This window comes from Chenopodium album, chromosome 6 (genome assembly GCF_948465745.1).
Source record: "Chenopodium album chromosome 6, dcCheAlbu1.1, whole genome shotgun sequence".
NCBI lineage: Eukaryota > Viridiplantae > Streptophyta > Magnoliopsida > Caryophyllales > Amaranthaceae > Chenopodium > Chenopodium album.
Window position 1 is genome coordinate 78,680,754 of NC_137839.1, and position 23,633 is coordinate 78,704,386.

At 33.2% G+C, this 23,633-nt stretch overlaps 5 protein-coding genes across 5 annotated transcripts; 2 read left to right on the forward strand and 3 right to left on the reverse strand.

Annotated features, from left to right (window-relative positions):
- On the reverse strand, positions 1 to 3,204 carry LOC145636505 (SNF1-related protein kinase regulatory subunit beta-2-like). The gene is made up of 4 exons (XM_081688079.1): positions 2,654 to 3,204; positions 1,964 to 2,142; positions 1,701 to 1,863; positions 1 to 506 (listed from the first exon to the last, which is right to left on the reverse strand). Exons 1-4 carry the CDS (start codon positions 2,834 to 2,836, stop codon positions 183 to 185), a joined length of 849 nt encoding a protein of 282 aa, XP_081544205.1. The 5' UTR covers positions 2,837 to 3,204; the 3' UTR covers positions 1 to 182.
- A 2,858-nt stretch (positions 3,205 to 6,062) lies between these two features.
- Positions 6,063 to 7,801, forward strand: LOC145635454 (acyl carrier protein 3, mitochondrial-like). The gene is made up of 3 exons (XM_081686735.1): positions 6,063 to 6,205; positions 7,134 to 7,334; positions 7,470 to 7,801. Exons 2-3 carry the CDS (start codon positions 7,137 to 7,139, stop codon positions 7,659 to 7,661), a joined length of 390 nt encoding a protein of 129 aa, XP_081542861.1. The 5' UTR covers positions 6,063 to 6,205; positions 7,134 to 7,136; the 3' UTR covers positions 7,662 to 7,801.
- Positions 7,802 to 7,911: 110 nt separating this feature from the next.
- LOC145635453 (uncharacterized) lies at positions 7,912 to 10,052 on the reverse strand. Its single transcript, XM_081686734.1, has 2 exons — positions 9,415 to 10,052; positions 7,912 to 8,559 (listed from the first exon to the last, which is right to left on the reverse strand). The coding sequence occupies exons 1-2, from the start codon at positions 9,737 to 9,739 to the stop codon at positions 8,219 to 8,221; spliced, it is 666 nt and encodes a 221-aa protein (XP_081542860.1). The 5' UTR covers positions 9,740 to 10,052; the 3' UTR covers positions 7,912 to 8,218.
- Positions 10,053 to 12,717: 2,665 nt separating this feature from the next.
- Positions 12,718 to 14,809, forward strand: LOC145635455 (trihelix transcription factor DF1-like). The gene is made up of 2 exons (XM_081686736.1): positions 12,718 to 13,176; positions 13,486 to 14,809. The coding sequence occupies exons 1-2, from the start codon at positions 12,848 to 12,850 to the stop codon at positions 14,255 to 14,257; spliced, it is 1,101 nt and encodes a 366-aa protein (XP_081542862.1). The 5' UTR covers positions 12,718 to 12,847; the 3' UTR covers positions 14,258 to 14,809.
- Positions 14,810 to 16,156: 1,347 nt separating this feature from the next.
- Positions 16,157 to 18,819, reverse strand: LOC145637358 (nudix hydrolase 2-like). The gene is made up of 9 exons (XM_081688813.1): positions 18,815 to 18,819; positions 17,628 to 17,796; positions 17,480 to 17,545; positions 17,263 to 17,403; positions 17,103 to 17,180; positions 16,948 to 16,998; positions 16,760 to 16,794; positions 16,564 to 16,672; positions 16,157 to 16,366 (listed from the first exon to the last, which is right to left on the reverse strand). The coding sequence occupies exons 1-9, from the start codon at positions 18,817 to 18,819 to the stop codon at positions 16,157 to 16,159; spliced, it is 864 nt and encodes a 287-aa protein (XP_081544939.1).
- Between the last annotated feature and the right edge of the window lie 4,814 nt (positions 18,820 to 23,633).

Here is a 23,633-nt window from a genome sequence, read left to right on the forward strand (position 1 = left end):
AAGCTAAAGACTAAATAGAACAAAGAGGTTGTCAAATTGAAGCAAACATAAAATTGGTACTTGAGCGCCTTCTATAGTCTACTTCATCCAGAAACGTTACAGTACATTGTTCTGATCTATCCTCACCATTACTACTAAACCCAACCCTCTATAGATTTAAATAATATCTCAAAAACACATCCCTACAGAGATTTGTAGAGTACAACAGTCACATACTTGGACTTGAACCTATGTGTAGAGCCAAGTGCGACAACTGATGGACCGCTTTTTCCCTTCTGCATGTAAAGATGATTAAGAACCACGTGTTGAGGTCTTGAAAGAGAAGGAGGCGGCGCCTCTGTGCATAGAGAAGGTACATTAAGCAAGGTCATGTTAAGGTGAGGAGGAACAAGTGGTGGTTCCTTGGCAAAATCATCTTGGTTAAGTTCTGTATTGTTATAGCTACTATCTGGAGATTGTGGTGGCTCGAATCCCGATATGCTCTCTGTGTCTTCTGGGACATAATCCTGCATTTGTTCATCAGAATCCATTGGTGAATCACAAAATTAAGCAGAAACCAGCCCCTAAACTTTAGTCAACTTAGAATGAACAAGAGATGGAGAGAGTAGATTAGTGTCATCAAGCATAAAACAATTTCTGGAAATCTAAGCGACAGAAGAAATTTGCAATAATATGTTCTGCAGGTAGGAATAGCATCTTAAATTGAGATCTATAAATTAGTTGGTGGCATCCCTCTCAGTCCAATTGTGCATTTATCCTCATCAATCCAAGCTTCTTGAATATTTTTTTTTTACTCGATAGGTGCTTCGTAAGCCATAGATAAGGTTTATTCGGCTTACAACCAAATTGGACTTGCAGAGTGCAGGCTCATTGTTCCATTGTCCATTCTAATAAAGATTCCTTAATAATATCCCCAAAGAAAAGATATATTCTTCATGACTGAAGTCACATCACTAGTGACCTTCTTAGCTGTGATGATACAGCACATCTCGTGGCACTAACAGAAGCATCACAGAAAATAATATCCAATTTGAACAACAAGCAGATAGATAGATTGAAAGAGAGAATCTCATAGGACATTTGATAAAGATGGCCTTTGGCTTTCGAAACCACACAGACTAGGCAAAACTTTATATGACAATATAACTCAATGGTGGAAAATGGAGATAGTTGACGTTACTATCTCTTTCCACAGAAGAATAATGAGCTAGCTGCTCTTATGAGATCTAACTTTTTTTTTTTGTCATTTAATTGTAGTAACTAGTAAGGGAATAAAAACTAACCCCCCCCCCCCCCCCCTCCTTTTTTTGGGTCATATAGATCTCCAGGTTCCTGCTCTAAGTGTATATTCATGAATAATAAGGGTAAAGTTAACAAGATAAGAAACTAGTTTTTAAAAAGGATTCTGCTAATTCATCATACATAACTAAATAAGCATCATACAAGAACAGTGAGTTGAAATAGGCTAAAATAGAGGGGAAATATATAGGCACCAATCCACAATTTCACACCAGCGACCACTCTGACTAGACGCCGACCCACAAGTAAAGTTTCATACAGAAGATTAAATGACATTGGCAATAACACCTCAGTTAGCTTATCATAATAAACTTGAATTTCATCTCAGAACATTTAACTTTGCATTTTCATGATGATAATCTCAAAAAAAAAAAAAAAAGTGTACAGAACAAAAAATATACCTGCAAATCCAAAACATTGTAATAATTTCCAGTCTCGTCCTGGATCCACGGTAAATCGGATGAATAAGTCCACGCACCATCAACAATAAACCTATATTGGTAAACTCCTGATGGCAGCACTTTCATGAGAGTAAAGTCCTTTCCTGATCTCTGTAGTGGTTTTCTGTTCACAAAAGATAATTAGTTAAGATTTGACAAGAACGGCTCGAATCACACACCACAATTGTCATACAAATTAATAAGATCCAAGGAGAAGTTTGAACCTTGTCTTCCAGTTATCCCATGAACCCTCCACAGCAACTTCCTTGCCACCACAACTCCAAGTGAACATAGTAGGAATTCCTTGCTCGAAACTCATTTCTTCATCAGGCGGCGATGACTGTAACCATGTTGGATTCGGGATATGCAGGTCATCCGGTTTTTGTATCGGAGCCACGGGAGGCTATGCAAAATCACATAAACAAAACAACCATAAGTACAGAGAAAAAGGCTATTCTATAACCCTACACAGAAAAAGGAAAAAAATACCCCTACATAATTAAGCAAGAAAGCCTAAAGAACTAAAAAAGGACATACGAAATCTCAAACTACAATGTTGCTTAACCATGATTTATTAACTGCAATCTCAAATAAGCTTCAATGAAATAGTTAAATGCACCAAGTTTTAATTTTTTTGCAACATTATTGGAATTTGGTTAATAAAAAGCATGATTCATCAACAGCATTACAAACAATTGTACTATAATTCAAGAAAAGGGCAATAAAACATCAGTTACTGTAGAAGCATACTCAGTACAAGTAGAATTTCCAATGAAAAACAGGCAAGAATTAAACATCTGAAAACAGCACATCTAACCCCAGAAAATTATGAGTAACAAATAACTAGAAAACCCAAGAAAAAAAAAAATCAATTAATAAGAAAAACAAAGAGAAAGAAAAGGGGAATTAAAAACCTGAGGAGCAAATTTAAGAGGAGATTGAACAGTTCTAGGACTTTGAGGTGGAGAGTGAGTCATGAGAGCTGGAGAAGGTGAAACCCCACAAACAATCTCTTCTTCTTCTTCCTCTTCTTCTTCTTCAATTACTAACCCTGATTCAGATTGACTCCCTTCTTCTCTACCATTAACATTCCCCATTAATTTATATATTTTGGAGTATTATACCTAGAAATCTAATCAATTAAATTCCCCTCCAAAAAAAATTAATAAAAAAAATATATAACTGGTTGGTTATTAAAAAGATAAACCCAAAAGATTAGAAAATAAAATTCAAAAAAAAAAAAAAGGTTAAATAGAAAGTGGTGAGAGTACTGAGTTAAGAGAAGGAAGAAGAAGGTGAAGGTGGGTGGGGATCATACTAATCACTCTCTTCTTCCATTAAAATCATCATTAAATTGTAATCATCAGGATGAATGAATGAATGGATGGATGGATTGAGGAGAGAGAAAAACAATAAAAAGGAGTGAGATGTGGAGAGAATATTATTAGGGGAAAAACAAAATGAAAAAAAAAAAAATGTGAATTTGTTCATATCATAAAATCATAATCTTATGAAAGAAGGCTGAATGTCATTTTCTGATCCTTGGTTGGTTGTTTTTTCAGGAGAGGAGAACCAACCCACCTAAACCCTTTTTACCTTTTTGCTTTTTTTCTTCTCTCTTTGGAAAATCTTTATTAGTAGATTAATAATTTTATAATTGTTGGTGTTAATATTGATTAATCGGGTCGGAATCATAGATTGAAAATTTGTAAATAAGGTATAGTGATTTGATTGGTAATGCTACAATCGGAATTGTTAGATCGATGAAATCGGGTGATAAATAATATTGTACCAGTTTGTTATACGTGATGACGATTTTTTTTTTTTTTTCTTTTCTATAAGATTTATCATATTCTTTATAAAAAGAGTGTAAGATCTATTATAGTTTGTGGAGTGCAAAAATGTCAATCTTGTAATCTCATGATTGCTAATTCTATTTTAAGGTATGAAACTTTACTCTTTGGAGTATAATTTCTTATACACATGAAATATAAAAATATTAAATGGTTGTATAACTTATTTTAAAGTGTACAGTTACTTTATTTGACTACTTGTTTTCACTAACTGTTTTGACTACTTGATCGTAATTATCAGTTTACATGGGTTGTTTTGACTAGTTAATTGTAATTAGTTGTTTTAAAAATATTGGTAGATGTTTACATTAGCGAGTCGTAATTCACTTTTTTATGTAAAAGTATTTGCTAAATAATTATTAGCTATTAGCTATTTTAGTAAGGAAAAAAAAAAGAAACAAATACTCCCTTTGTATTCTAAAGTAAAACAAGTTTTCTGACCCATGTAATGCACGGGTTGTTCATAGGTATAATATATAACTAGCCTTCTAGCTTGTGCAATACACAAGATAATTATATATTTGCAATAAAAAATTTTATTTTATAATATGTTTTAATTTGAAAATGAATAGTTTATAAAGGAGAAGAAGGGGTGAAAATTGAATGCAATTGTAGAAAATATTAAGTTGGTGGAAAATGAATAAAATAACATTCATACATAAATTGAATTAAAGCTAGTATGACTGTATGAGGAGTCATAATATTCCCTCCGTCCCTAAATTACATTTCTCTTTCTAGCATTTATTCCTCACATAATAGAGAGAAAGAGGAATGTAATTTAGGAACGGAGGGAGTATGAGAAAGGAGATTAATTAATGAAAAGGTGAGGTGACATGTGACATTGGTGAAAAATAAAGTTTACACGTGGCATGATGAAGATGATGGTTTTTAAATACTACGGAGTAATAATAAAGTATAAATATAGAAGTATATATAGGGTTTTTTTTTGTTTTTTTTTTTTTTTTTTTTTTTTTTGTAATCTAATACCTCCTCTGTTTTTTTTTAGTTGACACGTTTCTTTAATTACGTTTGCCAATGCACAAATTAAATTATTAATATCTTTAATTATCGATAAGAAAAAATTATAAAAGTTGATATTATGAAAATATACGAATCTAATAAGATCTCACATTACTATATTTTTCCTTACATATGAATCACAAAACATGGTCAAAGGGAGGTGTGTAAATAGTGCTAAAGTCAAAACGTGTCAACTAATAAATTACTAGGTTAGATCCCGTGCCATGCACGGTTTTTCAATCTTTGTCATAGAATATCAATTTAAATTTTTTTTTTTTTTAATTTTTTCTCAAATCAAGCTAATTAAAATATTTTTTTTCTTTTTTGAATAAATATTATATTACTTTCTTCATTATGACATTTTTTTTATTTCAAATATGATAATTTTTTATTCACCAACTATGTTAAGTTGAAAAAATATATATATTCATGATTTTTTTTACTATAAATAATCATTATACATTAAAAAGTAATTACTAAGATAGGGATTTATTTTAAACAATGATATGGTTAGATATTTAAGTTTATAAATTTATTATTCTACGATTTTTTTTTTCCCTAAAGTTTGAAAGTAAATATTTTGTGTATATTTCCAATCAATTTTTTTACAAAGTTTTAGTTTTTTTTTTTAAAAAAAATATACTAAGGACACACCAGAAGATGACACGTGCCATTGCTGGTGTGTTTTTTAGTATATTGTTATTGATTGATTGATGGAGGTAGTATATAATTGTAGAGTCGTTTTTGCAACACTTAACAACATCACTCCAAACCCCAATCCTACAATTTGGTGCAATCCTTTTTTTTTTTTTTTTTTTTGGAAAATTTTTCTACCAGTAACCCTACAGTGTTACAGGTCACAGAAAACACGCTAGCATAAGTTCCACAATTTTCCTTTTAAAAAGCTTCCTACGTTGTATTTATTTTAATTTTTAATATCTTACTATGTGATATATATCGCACGGGTACACTCTAGTATGTTTTACGGGAAAAATTGAACAATTTATAAAAGAAAAGAAGAGTTGAGAATTGAATAAACTTATTTCAAAAAAAAAAAGAAAAAAAAAATTGAATAAATTTGTAAGAAATAAGTTTGTAGAAAATGAACAAATAAAAAAACATCAATATATGTATTAAATTAAAGGCTATTTTTTTTAATATCAAAAGGAGATGAAAAGGACCGGTTGAATAATGTTACATTGTTCAATCATATGAGGTCCAATTTTTTTAAATACCGTAAAAGTATTTAAAAACCGAGGAATTACTATTGTACGGAGTATAGATTTAAACTTTTGGTTACAGTCGGAAAAGAGAGAGGGTTAAAAAAAAAAAAAAAAAAAATATGATTATTGATTTATTGGGCTAGTTTGATGGACTGAAACATTTTGAACGGACTAAATAAGTAATTGGGTTTACAGTCGAGCCATTTAATTTGCAGTTTAGTGGAGAAGAAATTAGGCCCTCTAAAAATAAGAAGAACTTGCAATCTCCTCTTTGGCAAAGCTTTTCTCTCTCGTCAGTCGTCACTCTAAATTCTCTGAGGCATTAACGAAAACACTTACCAGGCAAAGCATTCAAACACAATCTTCAGAGGTATTCAACCCGCGTTTTCTTACATCTTGCTTTACTCTTCTGCATTAATTTTCATTTTTTAATTCTTAATTTACTTTTAGTGTAAGATTTGGCATTTAATAACTTAGCTTTGTAGTTCATCAGCAAGTCAATTCATCCCTCAATTCTTTGCTTTCGTAATCTTCGATGTAAATTCCAAGTATTTTTATAAGAATGGGTTTACACTTACCCATTCATCAATTTAAAGTTTTAAGCTTTTGGTAGTTATTTTCTTGTTTTTACTTTGCTTTGTTAATCATTTTGATGATTTTTGCCATGTTTACTTAACCTAATTGGTTAGTACTTAGTATGGACTATGGAGTACTAAACACTTATCTTCGCTACTTTAACTCCACCATTTTGTTATATTCAATAATTTACATTTATTAATTTTGTCATGTATGTGTAGAACTGTTGAGTTGCACAGTCACAGTAAGTTACAAAATGAAATATTGTCATTGCTGATTAACTTAAGTTAATAATACAACAAAGCTGAAGGCCTTTTTTTTTTAAATTGGGTTAGTTCGAATGCATGAACCAAGAATCTAGTTTATGCTCAAAATGCCTTAGAGGTTTTTGGGAAAGGCTATTTCTTTATAATTACAATCTATGTTAGATGGACTCGGGTAACCATGTCAGACATGGCACACTGGTTCATGTCCAAGCGTTTGACTCGACTATTTTGTGAAAAAACTCCATGATTTTGAACTTAAAGTGTCCAAGAGTTAAGGGTTCGACTTGGGTACTTGAAGTGAAATGAAGAGTCCATGTAGCATGTGACCCCTTTAATTAGTAAAACTGTTTGTAACTTGTATGTCCGCATCCAGAAAGATTTACAGCAAAAAAACAAATTATTTCTGGTTTTTATCTAACCTTATACTGTATTCTTTGGGGAATTTTTGTTATGCAGAAGATGCAGAGTATAAAGAGCTCTATTTTGAGGCATTTTAGACTTCATGCTTCCTTCAGGACTTGGTCATTTAATGAAAATGCAAGTCTACTGAACATATTCAACAGGCAATTGTGTACTACTACGGCTAACAGCGATGACCAGATAATGGATCGAGTGATTGGCTTGGTGAAGAAGTTCAATAAAACTGACACCACCAAGGTAAGAATCAATGTTACTAATGTTGGACTTGGTCTTTTTCCCTTTGCACTTTCTATTAGAGTAATTATTAGTTTTAATTTCCTCGGATACATGAACAACTTACATTACTCAACCTACTTGACCTGTCAACAACAGGTAACTGAAACAACTAATTTCCAAAAGGATCTATGCTTGGACAGCTTGGAGAGAGTGGAGCTTGTTATGGCCTTCGAGCAGGAATTCTCCATTGAGATTCCTGAGGAAGAAGCTGATAAGCTTACTTGCTGTGCTGATGTTGCCAAGTATATTTTAGATGAAACAAAGCAAAGTGCTGCCCAGAATTCCTAAAATTTACCAGGTATTGATGATGGAATCTTATAGTCATGCTATCTAATATTCTAATTTGTATTGACTTGGGAAGTTCTCTTTGATTCTCTAAACTTCATACGAAGTATATGCAAATATATTTTTTTTTCTCCAGCACTAAATTGAGTTTCTTTCCTTAGCTATCTGTGTAAATTTTGTTCAAATGTGTGGCCCTTTTTAGTATGTTGCATGTATGCTATTCCATTATTCATATAAAGTGGCTTCCGGTATGTGTTAAAAGTTTAAAACAAAGCTCTCATGACAATCCACTATGATATGTAGATTACATCACCAAAAGTTACAACAAAATTACATCTATATACATGTAATATACATAGTGGTATACAAAGTATATATATTTTTTTTTCCATCTTTTTTTTTTCCTTCAAAAATTGTAATTGTACTTTGCTGTTTTTTCACTTCAAGTAAATGAGTTGGTGGTATTGAAACCTGGGACTCATTGCTGTGACTGCAGCGCCATCCGAGTGAGCCATTATACCTTTTCTCTCAATCATCAGTATTGTACTTTGAAATGCCACCTACCATGACATCCCCTGCTCATCCTTTTGTCCTTTCATGCAAGCTTCTGATTTCTCAGGCATTATATTCAAAAGTTCTATCTTTCCAGTTGTATATGTACGGATTCCATTCCCGACAGAAGAGAGCTTGATTTCTTTGTTTTTTATAGTTGATAGATGGCAAGGGGAATCCTTAGGCAGCTCTAGAATCTTAACTGAGCACTTCTTGTCTAAGTTTGGGATCCCATGAAGATTGGAGGGAAGTTCAATCATGAACTCTCCATATTCGTCAGTAACAGTTTTAGCCCAACTAGGACTTTTAACTTTCTTGTTTGCTTGACATTCTGCTCCAACCAAGGCCCCTATGAAAATTGAAAATGGAATAGTACACTTTCTTAATAAACTGTTAAAATAATAAAAGATTACAATGAGGATCTTTACACAACTAACATTGATCAAGTCTTAATAAAAGCTTGGAACGGGTGAATATTAAACAAGAGTTGTTTGAACATACAATACTGTTATGTCTAAGGCCTGGAAGGATACCCCTGAAAATATAGCAGGGGCCTCCTATATGAGGTCTTCAACTCTGTTTTCGGTTTAGCACCGCTTAATTAATTGCTAAAACTAATGCTGTTAGTTTCACTTAAGTATCTGGCACATATGGTCTCAATAATTAATCCTCTTTTTACACTGTAATATATGAACCTTTGCACCTCTACGACCCAGAAAAGTATTTCTAATTGAATTATGTTTCTCATTGATTATATCAATGTCAAATTTAAGCATATTCACGAGTATATTTAAAAAAAAAAAAAAAAAAAGACTTAATTTATGTGTAAGCACTTCAAGGTAGAATGTCACACCATGCGAAAGTCCTCTCTCAACAAAGTATGAAGCTTTATTCCTAAGTATGCCCAGCAAAAAGACTCTTCATCTATTGAATATCCCAATCAAAATAAAAAATTTGAAAACAATATTAAACAATATTTTATTTTGGGCCATCTTTTTTGTTTTTTCTTTGAGAAGGGGGTTATGGGGGGGATTTATTCAAAGTTATATCATCAAAGAGAAAAATTCAATGGATCATTTTCAGACCAGTAATTAGATAATGCACATTTTTGCATCCTGGTTATATCTTGACTTTGCTAGACCAAAGCTATAACAGAGATGCATGAGACAAGTAGGCACTAAAAGCTATAAGGATTTAAGTTTACCTGAGATAGGCTGTGGGGGAAGCTGAAGGTGGTGGTTGCCATGTTTAGCTGCTAAACAAGCTTTGTTGCAGACAACAGAGCCTGTGATTAGAACGGTGGAGAGTTTTTCCTCGCCATACCCAGCCATTTGCACCATCTCATCTCTGCTTGACATCTCGAGTACCCACTTCATCTCAAGACTTTCATCATCATCATCTTCTTCTTCTTTGATTTCATTACTGGCAATGGGGCGGCATTGAGAGTTGACTATCATTGAAGCAAATATCAGAGCTGCAAGCAACATCACAAGAATGTTGTGATTGCAGTTGGCGCAAAACTTGGTCATCTTCTTTGTGGTTGCGTTAGTTTTCTGTTTGTTCGTGTGAGTTTCCTCGGTCGGAAATACGAGTAGTGTTTTTGTTAGACGCTAAGGAATCAACAATTTAGTTGGCTGCATCCTTTTGCTTTTATAAGGCAATTTGTGATAAAACAAATGCCCTTGGAGTTTATTAGTATTTACACAATTTTGACCATAGTTAATTACGTATTAGAAAATTCTAGCAACAGAAAATGACAATATTATATTTTTCCCTTGTAATAAAATAATGTATGTTGTCATTTTCGAGTGTCACAATCTTGAAAAACTGAAGGTTGTAAGGAAACCAAGCAAAGATTGATGATCTTCTTCTATCACAATCAAGTAAATTAATGCCAAGGCACCAAGCTTCTACCTTGATATTTACCTTGATTTATTGTTTTCTTTTACTCGTATATTATTACAGTATGACTTTATGAATTGAAATGACATTTGCCTTACTTCAACATAAATGTTAAAGAACAATCAGTGTTTCATACAATTGTTGTTAAATGCTTCAGCTTTTTTTTTTTTTTTAAATCGACACAGTATCCATGTGATTTTATTTTCGTGCCGAGAAAATTGGTTAATTGACGAGGTGTACTTCATAAGTTTGTGGTTGAACTTAATTGATTCTAATTGTCGTTTTCAATCAATATGTCATATTATTCCGTACCTCTTTGTTTGATAAGTTAGATTATTTGTTTTACTAAAATTATATGGATCATTCATTTTGATTTTACTTTTTGTTTCTTAATCTTTAATCTCGTTGTAACAATTTATGCATCACAAGAAAAATAGAGCATGAAATAATCATGAAAAATAAAAAAAAAAAAATGAAAGAGGGGTAGAATAGTCTTTGTATTAAAAAACATAAGAAGTGTCAAAGGTTGAAGAGGAAAGAGTAACGGAAGGTTTGGTAGCCAACTCCTTTTCCCTACGTAATAGAATTATTTATACAAGTATTTGGAGCAGTTTTATCTTAATGAGAACCACGTTTGTCTGTTTGTTTCTTAATCAAACCCAGAAAATAAGCTGTTGCCACGTAGACGTATCTTTATTAATTTATTTAATGGATTAAAAAAAAGTAGCCAAAGTGTGTTACAAAAATTCAAGCCTGTCCCAACGATCTTGCATCTAAATTGTATTGGTCATTAAATTCTCTCCTACCCAACTAAAATTACTGCTGAGTAGTCAGCTTAGCAGCCCTTCTAACACAAATAAAAAGTGGAGGCATTTATTCACACCTTAAGAATAATAATCATATCTTAAAATTCAAACCTATTATTTTTATGTACTCTGCTTTATAATTGAAGTAGTTAAACCATATCATGATGTACTCCTAAAATATCATGATGTTCTCCTATATCAAGTATTCACAAGTAAAATATCAAACTTGGTGTAGTTAGTTGATGATTTATCGATCTTATCAACATGAGGTTAAATAGTCATATGACCCGGATTCTTTTTTTTTTTTTTTTTAAAAAAATCAGCTCGGATCCTCTTTTCACTCTATTCTCAATTATGTATCCTTTTTCCTTACTTTTAAATACAAGAATAACAAAACCATATAAATTAAGAAGTGATTAAAGTCGCCAAAATAAAAATAAAAATAATAAAATAATAATCTCATGACGTATTCTCGAAGTACAATACAATGAAGCAGTTCACGTCAACTGGGTAGAAGAGGAAGAGAAGAACAAATCAAAGCAATTAGTAGTGGAAGGGTTGCGGTCTTCACGTACAACGTATCAGTCCTTTGACCTTTTCTGTTATATGGAATGGAATGGAATGGAATAGGTTAAGACTTGGTGTTCTGATCATACGCTCTTGACTTTTTGGACTACTCTTAACTACATTTTTGTCTTTTTATTTTTTTAAATTCATTCATACCTAAACTACGAGTATATAACTTCTGAAAAGTATGCTACATATGCCTAAGTTTTTTTTTTTTTTTTAATTTTCTCACTTATTTAGTCGATCAACTTTTTCTTCACGGCTATTTAATAATTCTTATACATTTTTTAGAAATATTGTGATCTTTTTTGTTTGTTAAAAACGATTTAATTAAAATGACATCTTAACACCATTTGTCTTGTATTGAAATTATATGAATAACAAAGGTTAAGGTTTCCCATATTATAGTCATTTCTCCCAAAATTTAGATGCTATGCTACTATATCCACCGACGACGAGTATAGTATATACGCTTGTAGATGAGATAAATGGATATGGTTTCAATAAAAAAGGAAATTGGATGTAAGAAATTATGGTCTACTATATACCTTGTAGTTTAATTATAGAATAGGTCAACTAATCTAGCTTTAGATGAACTAAGATGATTTTTTAAACTTAAGCCAAAAGAAGTGATATACTCCGTAAGATAATATGGTTTGTTTTACTAGGTAAATCTATGACATTAAATATGATGTAGTAATAAATAATGATTATAACAAATTACCATGATAGATATTGAATAGAAAGGTTGATATTCATACGTATGAGAATATAATATAGTTGTAGGAGTTGTGAAAGAAATGGTCCGTAGGTGAAAGCAGCAAGCCTAAAAGAAATAATTAGTCATGTATTAATTTAGTCTCTGCAAATTAAGTATGTAGGGCTAATGATAGAAAATTGATTAGCAGCCACAATGATATGACCTTGGAAGCTAGAATAGTTTGTCGTTATAATGATTTTATGAATCAAGTTGTAGTAGAAGAATTGAAGAAATGAAACAGATACGTTATTGTAATCAGGCTTTTGGAACATGTTTAATGAAGCCCAAGTCGCTTGAAGTCTGTTGGACTACAATTTCAATTTATGAATGAAATGGATTGAAGGCAGGCCCATGATCCTCTAGATAGCAAGATGATGTTCATTTACCAATTACCATTACTGTCCACTGATACTACGTAGGTTTTACCAACAAACAACCCTTGAATTCATTTCTAGCTGCTTTCACATTCACATTCACCCCTACCATTACCATTACCATTTCTCCCCCAGCCGCCGCACTTTGTTTAAATCATAGATTTATTTTTTTAACCACAATCAATAATCTACTACTACTAGTATTACTGTAAATTTGATCTCATTAATATGGATCAACTGTTTACAAGTGACCGGCAATTATCCGGCGCCGGTTTCTCGGAAGAACTGACCCCTTTCCCTGACCCACAGCCACAGCCTGAGCCTCAATTGTTGTACCCTCATCCTGCGCCTCCTGTTCCCCAGAAACTCCGTCCCATCAGATCCAACGACTCCTCCTTCCTCAGAACCAACGCCTCCGACTTCGCCTTCCTCCCCCATTTCACCAACGACACCTCACCTTCTGCTCATCACTTATTCAAGATCAAATCTGACATGGATGCCCACCTTCTTTCTAACTTCAACTCTCAAATTGCCAACCTCGACTTTTCCTCCTTCAGGTCCTTCTTTTTTTTCTTTTATTTTTTAAACTACTGCTGTAGTGCTGTATATAATTTGGTGTAAAGACAGTGATGGAAAAGGATTTCGATCCGGGTACCACCATCACCACTTAACAATTAACACTAATTACAGTGTTTTTTTTTTTTACCCGTATTTACTTTGTAATTTTAGGTAGATACAGCAATATAAAATAAGTTTGGGATTGTCTGTATAAAAGATAGGCACAGGCACAGTATTAATTGTGGCAGTAAATTAAGTTGTTTCCTTAATTTCTGATTTTGAATTTGAGTTGATTGTTTTGAATTCAGTTCTTGTTCAGATTGTAGTGATGATTCTGCGCAGAAGGGAGAGGAGGAGCGAAGCAAACCGAAAAGGAAGAGGAGGAAGAAGATGGAGTCATTTTTACAAGGATTGATGTCTCAAGTTATTAACAAGCAAGAAGAGATGCACCAGCAGTTGATGAACATGATTGAAAACAAGGAGAAAGACAGGATTCTTCGAGAGGAAGCGTGGCGCCAACAGGAGTTGGAGCGTGCTAATAGAGACCACCAGATTAGAGCTCAGGAGGCTGCTCGTAATGTCGCTCTTATTTCCTTTATTCGCAACGCTCTTGGGCTTTCCGAATTACAGGTTCCCGACCTCCTATCTTTGCCCCAGGTTTTTTCCGGGGAGGATAATGTTGCTGATACTCAGTCCTTGGGCCAACCCGAACAGGATAGGTTTGATCCTAATTATAAGAGGTGGCCGACGTCTGAGGTGCAAGCCCTCATCACTCTACGAGCTGCTCTCGATCACAAGTTTCATACTATTGGAGCTAAAGCTCCTGTGTGGGATGAAGTGGCAGCTGGAATGGCTAAAATGGGATACACCCCTCGGAGTGCAAGAAAATGCAAGGAGAAGTGGGAGAATGTTAACAAGTATTACAAGAAGGCAACTGCCAATGGAAACAAATATTCCGAGAATGCCAAATCGTGCCAATACTTCCATGAGCTTGAAACCCTCTACAAAAATCGACTTACTACTTCTGCAAAATCAAACTCTCCTACCAATGAACACTCGGAACAGAATGCAAATGTATAACAACTTACATTAGTACTGGACTTGAATTCTATTATATGGCTTGTCCAATTATCTGAGCTACGAAAACAAAGCAGTGGAACTTCCTGGTCTGAAAAGTTCCCAATTCTTGATTTTTTCAGCAACTATTAGCTGCAATTTTTATCATTAACAGAGATGGAACGAGGAGATTCTGTAAAGCAATCATTTTGGCCTTATGCTCATTGATCATCATTGGAAACACCCAGACTAACACAGTCCATCAGCACTGCCTAGCAGTCTCAGTCTTGTATCCTCCGGCTCGGGCGGGCAAGGTTATTTACTTCTTTGGCATGTTATTATTGATACTTTTCTCGGATGTAATTAGCAAGTCATGCCTAGGAGGATATTGGATAGATAAAATGCAATTCTTCCCAGCTTGTTGCTGGCTAGTCCTTTTGACCATTTTCTGTATGCATCTGGTTCATTTTCTGCCAACTAGATTGATGCATTCAGCAGCTAAGTAGTCCGGTAAGCATTGTAAAGCTATTTTAAGCATAAATCAAGTAACAATTAGCTCAGTGCTTTTCTTTTGTACGCAGACATTGTTTGCTGTGACATAATCTTCAATTGAAATCCGTCGTCATATTTCTTGCAAAAACCTCTTCTGATGCAAAAAAATCTCAGGTACCATTGTGATTATCATGATTAATAATTGGTAAAACAGGCATTGTTGAAATGTTTTAGTTATTCTCAAAATAAATAAATAACAGGCATTTTTATTAGATTAATGTAATGACATTGACCTACTTACAATATAACAAAAGCTTCTAAGGTTGATGTTAACATTGAAGATCTAAAGAGTTGATTGCGATATGTGTGTGAATTGCATTGCAGCATCTTAGCCTTCCTGGTACTCTGGTAAGGGGTGAGTCTTCTACCCATGCCTGATGTTCCCCTCACTAGTCACTACGCGAATCTTTTACCGGTGAGTATCAATCATATGGATGCAATGCAATAATGCATTGCTAGTAGCGATTAAACTTGGTTACCTCATATATCACCAAATAAAAGGAGTAGAACAGGGTTGAGATGGGGATTATTGACAGCAGAAGGGCTAGTATAATAGGGGGATCTGGCTGCATATAATAAGGAAAACTCAAGATGAATGATGCCATGAGCAATATAATCAAGACCTTGGCACAACTTCCGTTGTCTTTCATTGATAAAATTTACTAGACAGAGAAAAAAGAGAGAAAATAGAGTGTTCAGCTGTTAATTATCATGTACCTGTAATCGAATTTTTCTGTTTTACAGCTGACTGACTGAGTCCTTTTGAAAGTAAATTTAACCTTTATCATTAGTAAGAGGGAATTCAGTGGAGGGTAGGTGCATGTATATAAACAAAAACCATTTGCTCAACAAATATGGAAAATGGAAAGTGAAAAGAATTAAAGAAGAGGGTGTGAGCTCTTACAAAGCAGGTTTACCATTTTAAGAGAGATAATTACTTCTATCTATCTGAAACTAACCTACCACAGTACCACACACACCGCGAATGATTATAAATTTGCTTCTAATGGTTTGTTGTCTAAACTCTAAATAGCTAAACTCATTGTCACCATCCTGCAACTTGTTCATCTAATTAATTGCGCGTCTTATCATTAATAATCATTTAATTGCCTCTTATCATTAATCATTTAATTGTTTATGCCATTTTGTTATTAATCTTTATACAGGAAAGGATCATGTATCCACAGTTAGTACGAGGTCATTTTTTGTGAAATCAACATTAAATGAAATCTTGTTACATTATGAGATGATTAAACAACTTTCTCTTTTCTCTATTTCATGATCTTAATAATGTACAAAAGAATAAACTTTCAGTGTTACAATTTATTTCATTTTCTGTATTTCATGTACTGCTTGTTCCATCAAAGTTAACTATTGAGTACTTCCGTCATTTGAATTGGAAGCCTGATTATTATTGAAGTAGATGATATCCCTTCCTTCTTTAAAGCTTGGTTTGATAGGTACAGCTGGAAACCCTGAATATCGACCATCCATTTTGGCCTTGCAAATTTTAACCATGTTTCTAAGGAGCTCGTATCTCTGAACAAAAGACTGTGCTGTGTATTCTTGAAAGGGCATCCACTGCATATTGAAATCAATAATTAAAAGGAAGTGACGAAAGAGTTAAATTAGCAAAGGGTTAGTCAATAGAATTTGCTTCATAGCTTAAATTTTGGTCTGATTTGTATCCTTAATAATTTTAGGATTGCAAACAAAACGTGCATTATCTTATAAATATAGAGTGTACGGATGAGCGACGACTGAAGAACTAAAATTACCCGAGCTGCTTCAATTTCTGATTCCTGAACCTTGATGTTATATGACAGAGGTTTCAGAAAACAGACGAAGAATAGATCTGACTTCTGGAAAAATGCCTTGTGGTGTTCTCTGCAAATGTAGAAAATCAGCATTCAGCAATAAACAGCAACAGGAGCCAATATTTGAAAGAGGATTATAATGCGAAAAGTACTGTACCTGAATGTCAGCACTTGCTCAAATTTTGTTTCAATCTGCAAAAAAGAAATCAAATATATATATATATATATATATATATATATATATATATATATATATATATATATATATATATATATATATATATGAGCTTACAATGGCAAGAAAGGGCATTTCAAAGAGGATATGGACCTGTGCACTTTACTTACTCCTGTCTCTTCCTTGACTTCTCGCACAGCCGTAGCACAAATGTCCTCCCCCTGTGAGTTTGAAGTGTCATTGATATACTAACAAGGAAATTTCATACATGAACACAACAATAAGGACTAATAATCAAACAAATATGTGTAAGGACGGAGTAAACCTGATTGGCTGTTCCGGTGGGAAACTTCCACACACCCTTTCCTTTCAACATTCCGTTCTTCTCTTGAACCACTAGTACCTACAGGTAAGAAAAGAGTGATTTGGGAAGTACCTAAAAACATTGAAATCCAAGAGTGAAATTAAAAGTATGCATGTAATACCTCTTTCTTGTCATTGATGACAAAAGCACCGACAGTAACACGATGGGAAGCATTTGCTGGAAGAGCACAGGGTTCATCTTGAGGGAGCCACTTTGCTAACATTACATATTTTGGTTCTGCATGGTGGTACCAAAACCCTTCCTGCAAAAATGCATGAATTGAAGTTATACACATTGGAAAAAGTAGAAAAGTTGAAGCAACATTGTATATACTGTACCTTGACAGCAGCTTCAATAAGATTGTAATGTCGAATAGGAAGTTTAATCCATATACCTCTTTTCCCCTGCATGCATCAATCATAATCAGTGTAAAACAGACTTTCATAATCAAACAGAAAAAATCAATTTTAAGAAAAGGATAAACACCAGTCGAGTCCAGTGAGAAAGAGAAGCTCTGAGAGAAGAGGCAAAGAGATGAGAGTCCATGGGATCCTGCATATCAACAAAAAGACCTCCATGCTCATCTTCTGTGGCTGAAAGTAATCGTAGTTGTCGAGTCTGAACCTGATACAATCTCCTGAAGCTCCAAAGCTGCCTGCTTGTGGTAATAATACCACTATCATTTATATGATTAATCAGACCTACACTTTGGTGATGATAGTTGAACGTGCTACTTATTATTCTTGGAAGACATGAGAATTTCCGGGTGGTGCAAAGAGATCTAAGGGACATCATCATCCGCGAGGTTAATGTACTTAATCTTAATTATGGATTATAAACTTGAAAGGCTAATTGATCAAGATTAGCTGTGACCTGAGTAATATATATAACAAGAATGTATCTGATCTCAAGTAAGTCTTATCTTATGGAAACTTACGTAAACATAACCCACATATATATTAAAATATATTGCAAGTTTGAAATTGATTTTGAATGGACGATTTCAATGCATGTTTTACTAATACTTGAATGAATGTTTTTCTACGTACATTTGAATAATGCTGTAATAATAGTAAACGTACTGCTTACTACTCCTTAAACCTCATAATTAAAGAGATGATTATTTGTTTGAACGAAACAATTCCTACAAATTAGTACTATTAATCCCGCTGCGTACAGACCGGGAGAGTGGAAACATCAAACTCGCGTTGGTAAATACTCTGAGAAATTACCTGGAACAACTTGATCAGACACTGATTTTGAATAACAAATAACAACTGAATTGGTCAAAGACTCAAACTAAATATGATTTGTGCCAAGTTAAAGGTCCTTAATTATGTATTGAATTCACTAATGACTAATGCGTGTCAAAGGCTTTGTTCCTTTTGAATTTTGACACCAAATTTGTACGGACTACGGAGTATCACCTTGGGATGGAATGTCTTACGGGTTGTCGTATTTATCATCATAGTTACCCCGTTTGATGGATTTTATTTTATTTTATTTTTTATTTTTACAAAGTTTGATGGTTTTAACAATTCAACAATTTTGCATGATTGTGTTCTCTCTATAAAACCATTGCATGATTGTTCTCCAATAATAGATCAATTTTAATATTTAACTATTTTTGTTAATAAACAATGCGGACTACAAAATTATAGTTTTGTACTCACTCCATTTTTACAATAATTTTCCACTTTGATTATACACAGGACGACATTTGTCAATCCATTATTTTGGCAATTAAATATCTTTAATTGCAAATCAGTAAAAAAAATAATAATGATAAAATAAACCAAATAAAACTACTAACATTCTATATTAATAAACTACTATGGAGTAATTGAGACAAATCAAATAAAACCAAACATGATGCATTTTAAAAAAAATCACCTTACAAGTAATGTTAAGATTGCAAATATGAAGATCATCATTATGAAATGAGTACTACATATTACGTAATACTCGAGACATCCGATGCCTAATATAATTTGTTCATCTTAATACTATTATGAGGTATACTCCCTCCGTCCCTTATGCTATTTTTAGGAATAAAAAATGTTAGTCACAATTGCTTTTTTCAAGTACCATTAATATTATTTTTTTTACCAAAATTCTCTAACATTTGCAAAAATATTTGTGCAAATTTAACTTTCCAATGTAAATTTTATTTTCCCATGTACTTTAATTACTTTCTATTTCTACTTTTTTCCATACCCAATGTAAATTTACTTTTTCAATATACTTTCTTTAATTCTCCTTAATTCCCGTGATTTTTCTTCAAAAGTGGCTATCAATCGGGGACGGAGAGAGTATAATTTTTAAATTACTCATAACAATCTTTTGGTTAAGCTTCAAACGGCAACAAAAAACATTAGGAGCCTCTCATCATGAGAGAAACTTTTAATACATTTGATTAGAGCACAATAGGAAAATGATAGCGAAATCAATGTACTATATCAAGGATGATCTAATAAAACTATATCACTTTGGAATTTATACATATATTTGATAAAAACAAGTAATCAATTAACCATGATAAAATCCATACCAAAACATAATTTAATATTATTTGAAGTTACGTGCAACGGTACAAGAAACAAAGAGCAAAACATAAATAGAAGTAGGGCATTTAAAAAAAAGAAACGGGCAGGAATGATTAATCAGAGGTATTATACTGAAGGAGTAGGAAGACAATGATAAGGACGACAGGGATGAGAAGAAGCATGGAGAACGAAGGCGCGGCGACTGAACCAATAAACAATGGAAGAACAAGCAGAAGGAATGCCACCCCTATAATAGCAATCACTGAACCAAAACCGATGCCAAATTCTCCGTCATCCATTTGATCCGTAATAATAATACTTATCACGTTATTCAATTCACGTACTATATTCAATTCGTTCTATATGATCGATTAGTGTAGTAATGTATGATTGTGTTAATAATATTAATATTATAATCAAATCTAAATGAGTTTATATAAGCCATAGATAGATGCATGCATTGATATTTGGCACCCCTTGGCGAAGGGACACATCGTTTGGATTCTATGAATTGTTTTTGTGTAATCCGTGTTGCATCAATTTTAAATATCTTCCAAAATATTAACTGTCTACTTGGCTTTTCGTTTTGAGGGTTAAGAGACTTGTCATATTTCACTTTTATTGGGCCTGCTTTAACCTTTAATTTCCCACCTAAAGTAAAATTCATGTGTTGTGTTAGTGTGTCTTATGTTTAAAAGTTAAAATTAAGTAGGTCATATCTAGAATGATATGGCTCATGATATAGTCATGCCATATCAGACTTCTGCTTATCTTTTATAAATAGAATTTGTGCACGTCTAGACGTATGTGTTGTGTGCTTGATAGTGTCATGTCAGTAAAACTCTTAATAAATTTTTTTTCTGTTGTTGTTAAATTGGTCAAAACTCTAAAGTTCAAAAAACTAAATATTTCTTAAAAAAACCGCTAACGGTGTTGCGCTTTGTTTGCTAAACCAAAATATAAAAAAATTAGCAAACGGTACACCAACCTACATGGAAAAATATAGTGGGAATAAGCTTTTATACCGAAGTAAATAGGAAATTAATTACATTAAAGCAATTTTTAAGGAAATCGTTCTAAGATATAGTCGACATGATGCTACCGCTACGTACATTTGCAACAGTAGCCATTCTTCCATCAATTGAGTAAAAAATTAAAAAAAATAAAAAAGGGGTAATGCTATATGTAGCCCTAAGGGCTATATATAAGCATTAAATATATTCTTGGAAATTATATCAAATTAGGAATTCATGACAAAAACACGCGTAAATTAGTGTAATTAGTGTTTATATTTTCATAATTTCTTAACTTTTTACGGATTTCAAGTGTTTATATTTCAGTACTTGAATTAATAACTTTATTTAGGAGTATTAATTCTTACGGAGTATTTATTTAGGAGTATTAATTTTTACAAGAGGTTGGGTAGCATCAAGTGGAATAGGGTATCGGTAATTGGGGAAGAATAGAGGGATTGTGTTTAATAAGACAGTGTGAATGGGTGAATAAATAGCCCTAGTCAAAATTTAAATTAGAATTAGAATTAGAGTTGACAAGTAATACGGAGTACAAGGAATAAAGAAGCATATTTGTGTTTGCTATTTTCTCATTTTCTGTCTTTTACTGTTTACTCTATTTATTTCTTTGTGATGGTCTCCATTTCTCCAATACAATATGTTTAATTTGAACATTAATATCTGTATATATATGTAATTGTGTACTACTCCACACTAAACAAGTACTCATTATTAATTTGTAGCAAGCTAAGATCTTACTCCGTATTTTAGTTATTGACTTGTACATAATTCTACTCCGTATAATTATACTGTACAAAGTATATTTAAGTTAATTTATATAAATCTTAAATTTCAAAAGAAAAAATTAGTACAAACAATAAGTATTAGGAGCCCCGACAATGCCCCGGCCGGGTCATTACATGGGTTGCATTAAAATACGTTTTAATATATGACTCGAGTCTTTGTAATTAAATTTGTTATTTACATGGTCATTCACCACATATTAATATTTTGCATACAGAAATTGACATAAAATATGATGTAATTTGATGATAAGATACTTAATTTTATACTTCCTCTGTTCTTTTTTACTTGACATATTTCTTTTATTACGCTTGCCCATGAAAAACTTCAACGATTAATAACTTTAATTCTCCATAAGTAACAATTATAAAAGTTATATATTATGATAGTTTTCTTGAGACGAATTCAAAAATATCCAACATGAACATGTTTTTCCTTACAAATTATTCACAAAAGACAGTCAAAGAAGGAGTGGTGAATAGTATTAAAGTCAAAGCGAGTCAAGTAAAAAATAATGGAGGAAGTACTAATTAAAGGTTGTATGTTGGAATCACCGGGATAACCTTTTAATATAAAGATAAAGATGGGGTACTAGTAACAGCTAACAGGCTTCAAGCCCTTCAGCCACGTGGAGTGCACCATGCAATAAGAGAGAATAGCTTATTTTTCGGCATTGAATTGAAAGTATTAAGATGCATGCCAACTAAAAATATGCCAAATAATCCTTCCCAAAAAGATAGAAGGCCCCACTACATACCAAGCTAAGCTTGGCACACTGCATTACTCCACATTTCATCCATCCTTCCCCATTTAGAGATACTATCTTTGTTTTTTTAAGTTGGCTTATATAATTTTTCTTTTTTTTTTTTTTTTTTTTTTTTTTTTTTTTTTTTTTTTTTTTTGCAAAAGGCATATATAATTCTTGTAACACGTTTACAATTGATAATTTAAGCTTCTATCTTAGTAGTCGACTATCTTTGACTATGGTCACAGGAGTAAATCTTGTCATAACTATTATTAATAAAAACTAATCAAATAAAATTTACGGTCTTAAAAATCAAAATATGTCAATTAATTAGAAAAAGACGTGGAAAATGTACAATATGTTGAATAATTTTGAGAATTGGAGACATAATTCATGTTAATTAATTATATTACTTAGGCAAAGGTGTTGTGTATAATTAATAAAGAATATTAAAGCAAATAAACTTGATTGAAGGTTGATAAAGGAAATCACTCTGGTCTGCTGCCCCTTTTCTTCGCCCGGTCAGCCGCCCAATCGTGGTGGTGCTCGTCCGATCGGGCGCGAGGGTGGCCTGGAAATTGAACTCTTCACCGCCCGATCGGGCAGCCGCCGCCCTATCGGGCGCGAGAAGGAATTTCTGGAATTTGGGGCAGCCGCCCGATCGGGCCACCACCGCCCGATCGGGCGCGAGAAGACGCCTGGAGTGGATGTTGATTTCCGCCCGATCGGGCGGGAGCAGGCCCGATCGGGCGCGTGTCAGAGAGAAGGATGAGACTGACGGTTTGTCAGTTTTGCTTCAAGTTTCGTCAGTTATTTGGTGTCTCTTGGCTGATATTTTGCTTTAATATATATATATATGTTCTTGGAACATATGTTGAAGACGACTTGAGAAAAATAATCAGAATTTTATTTTTCTTGAAACCTTTTTGCAACTTATTATCATCATCATAAATCCAAAGGCTTATCTACATTTAATTGTAATCATCCTACTTGTGATTGCAATTGTTCTTCGTTGTATCTCCTAAGTAAATTTCCGTGAAACCCGGTTGTAGTATAGGGTCGGAATTATACTTTTGGGAAAGTGATTCCGTTTACGCCTCGAAGATTTTACCGGTCTATTTGTTTGCTTTCTTTGTGACCCTTGTTAAACACAAAATCCCCAACACAATATACTCCAATATACAATCTATTCCGTACTCCGTAAGTCCGTAGTATCTAGCAGAGTAATGAGTATATATCTAGCAGTAGCAGAATGGAAGTAGTCTGAGGAGTCGGCATCTGCCCTCGATCTCTATATATAAAGTCCTGCCCTAACATAGTACGGAATCGGATAGGTCTACGAATATACTCTTGTACTTACTTCTTCGTAGAGTTCGTAGCCTTT

Coding starts and splice junctions, on each gene's coding strand:
- LOC145636505 (XM_081688079.1), bottom strand. CDS start 2,836: ATGGGGAATGTTAATGGTAGAGAAGAAGGGAGTCAATCTGAATCAGGG. Junction 2,143..2,653: donor CTCTTAAATTTGCTCCTCAG/GTTTTTAATTCC, acceptor GATTTTGCATAG/CCTCCCGTGGCTCCGATACA. Junction 507..1,700: donor ACAATGTTTTGGATTTGCAG/GTATATTTTTTG, acceptor GAACAAATGCAG/GATTATGTCCCAGAAGACAC.
- LOC145635454 (XM_081686735.1), top strand. CDS start 7,137: ATGCAGAGTATAAAGAGCTCTATTTTGAGGCATTTTAGACTTCATGCT. Junction 7,335..7,469: donor ATAAAACTGACACCACCAAG/GTAAGAATCAAT, acceptor TGTCAACAACAG/GTAACTGAAACAACTAATTT.
- LOC145635453 (XM_081686734.1), bottom strand. CDS start 9,739: ATGACCAAGTTTTGCGCCAACTGCAATCACAACATTCTTGTGATGTTG. Junction 8,560..9,414: donor TCCCCCACAGCCTATCTCAG/GTAAACTTAAAT, acceptor CAATTTTCATAG/GGGCCTTGGTTGGAGCAGAA.
- LOC145635455 (XM_081686736.1), top strand. CDS start 12,848: ATGGATCAACTGTTTACAAGTGACCGGCAATTATCCGGCGCCGGTTTC. Junction 13,177..13,485: donor CTCGACTTTTCCTCCTTCAG/GTCCTTCTTTTT, acceptor TTTTGAATTCAG/TTCTTGTTCAGATTGTAGTG.
- LOC145637358 (XM_081688813.1), bottom strand. Junction 16,999..17,102: donor CCACCGGAACAGCCAATCAG/GTTTACTCCGTC, acceptor TCAAACTCACAG/GGGGAGGACATTTGTGCTAC. Junction 16,795..16,947: donor AAGTCAAGGAAGAGACAGGA/GTAAGTAAAGTG, acceptor TCTTTTTTGCAG/ATTGAAACAAAATTTGAGCA.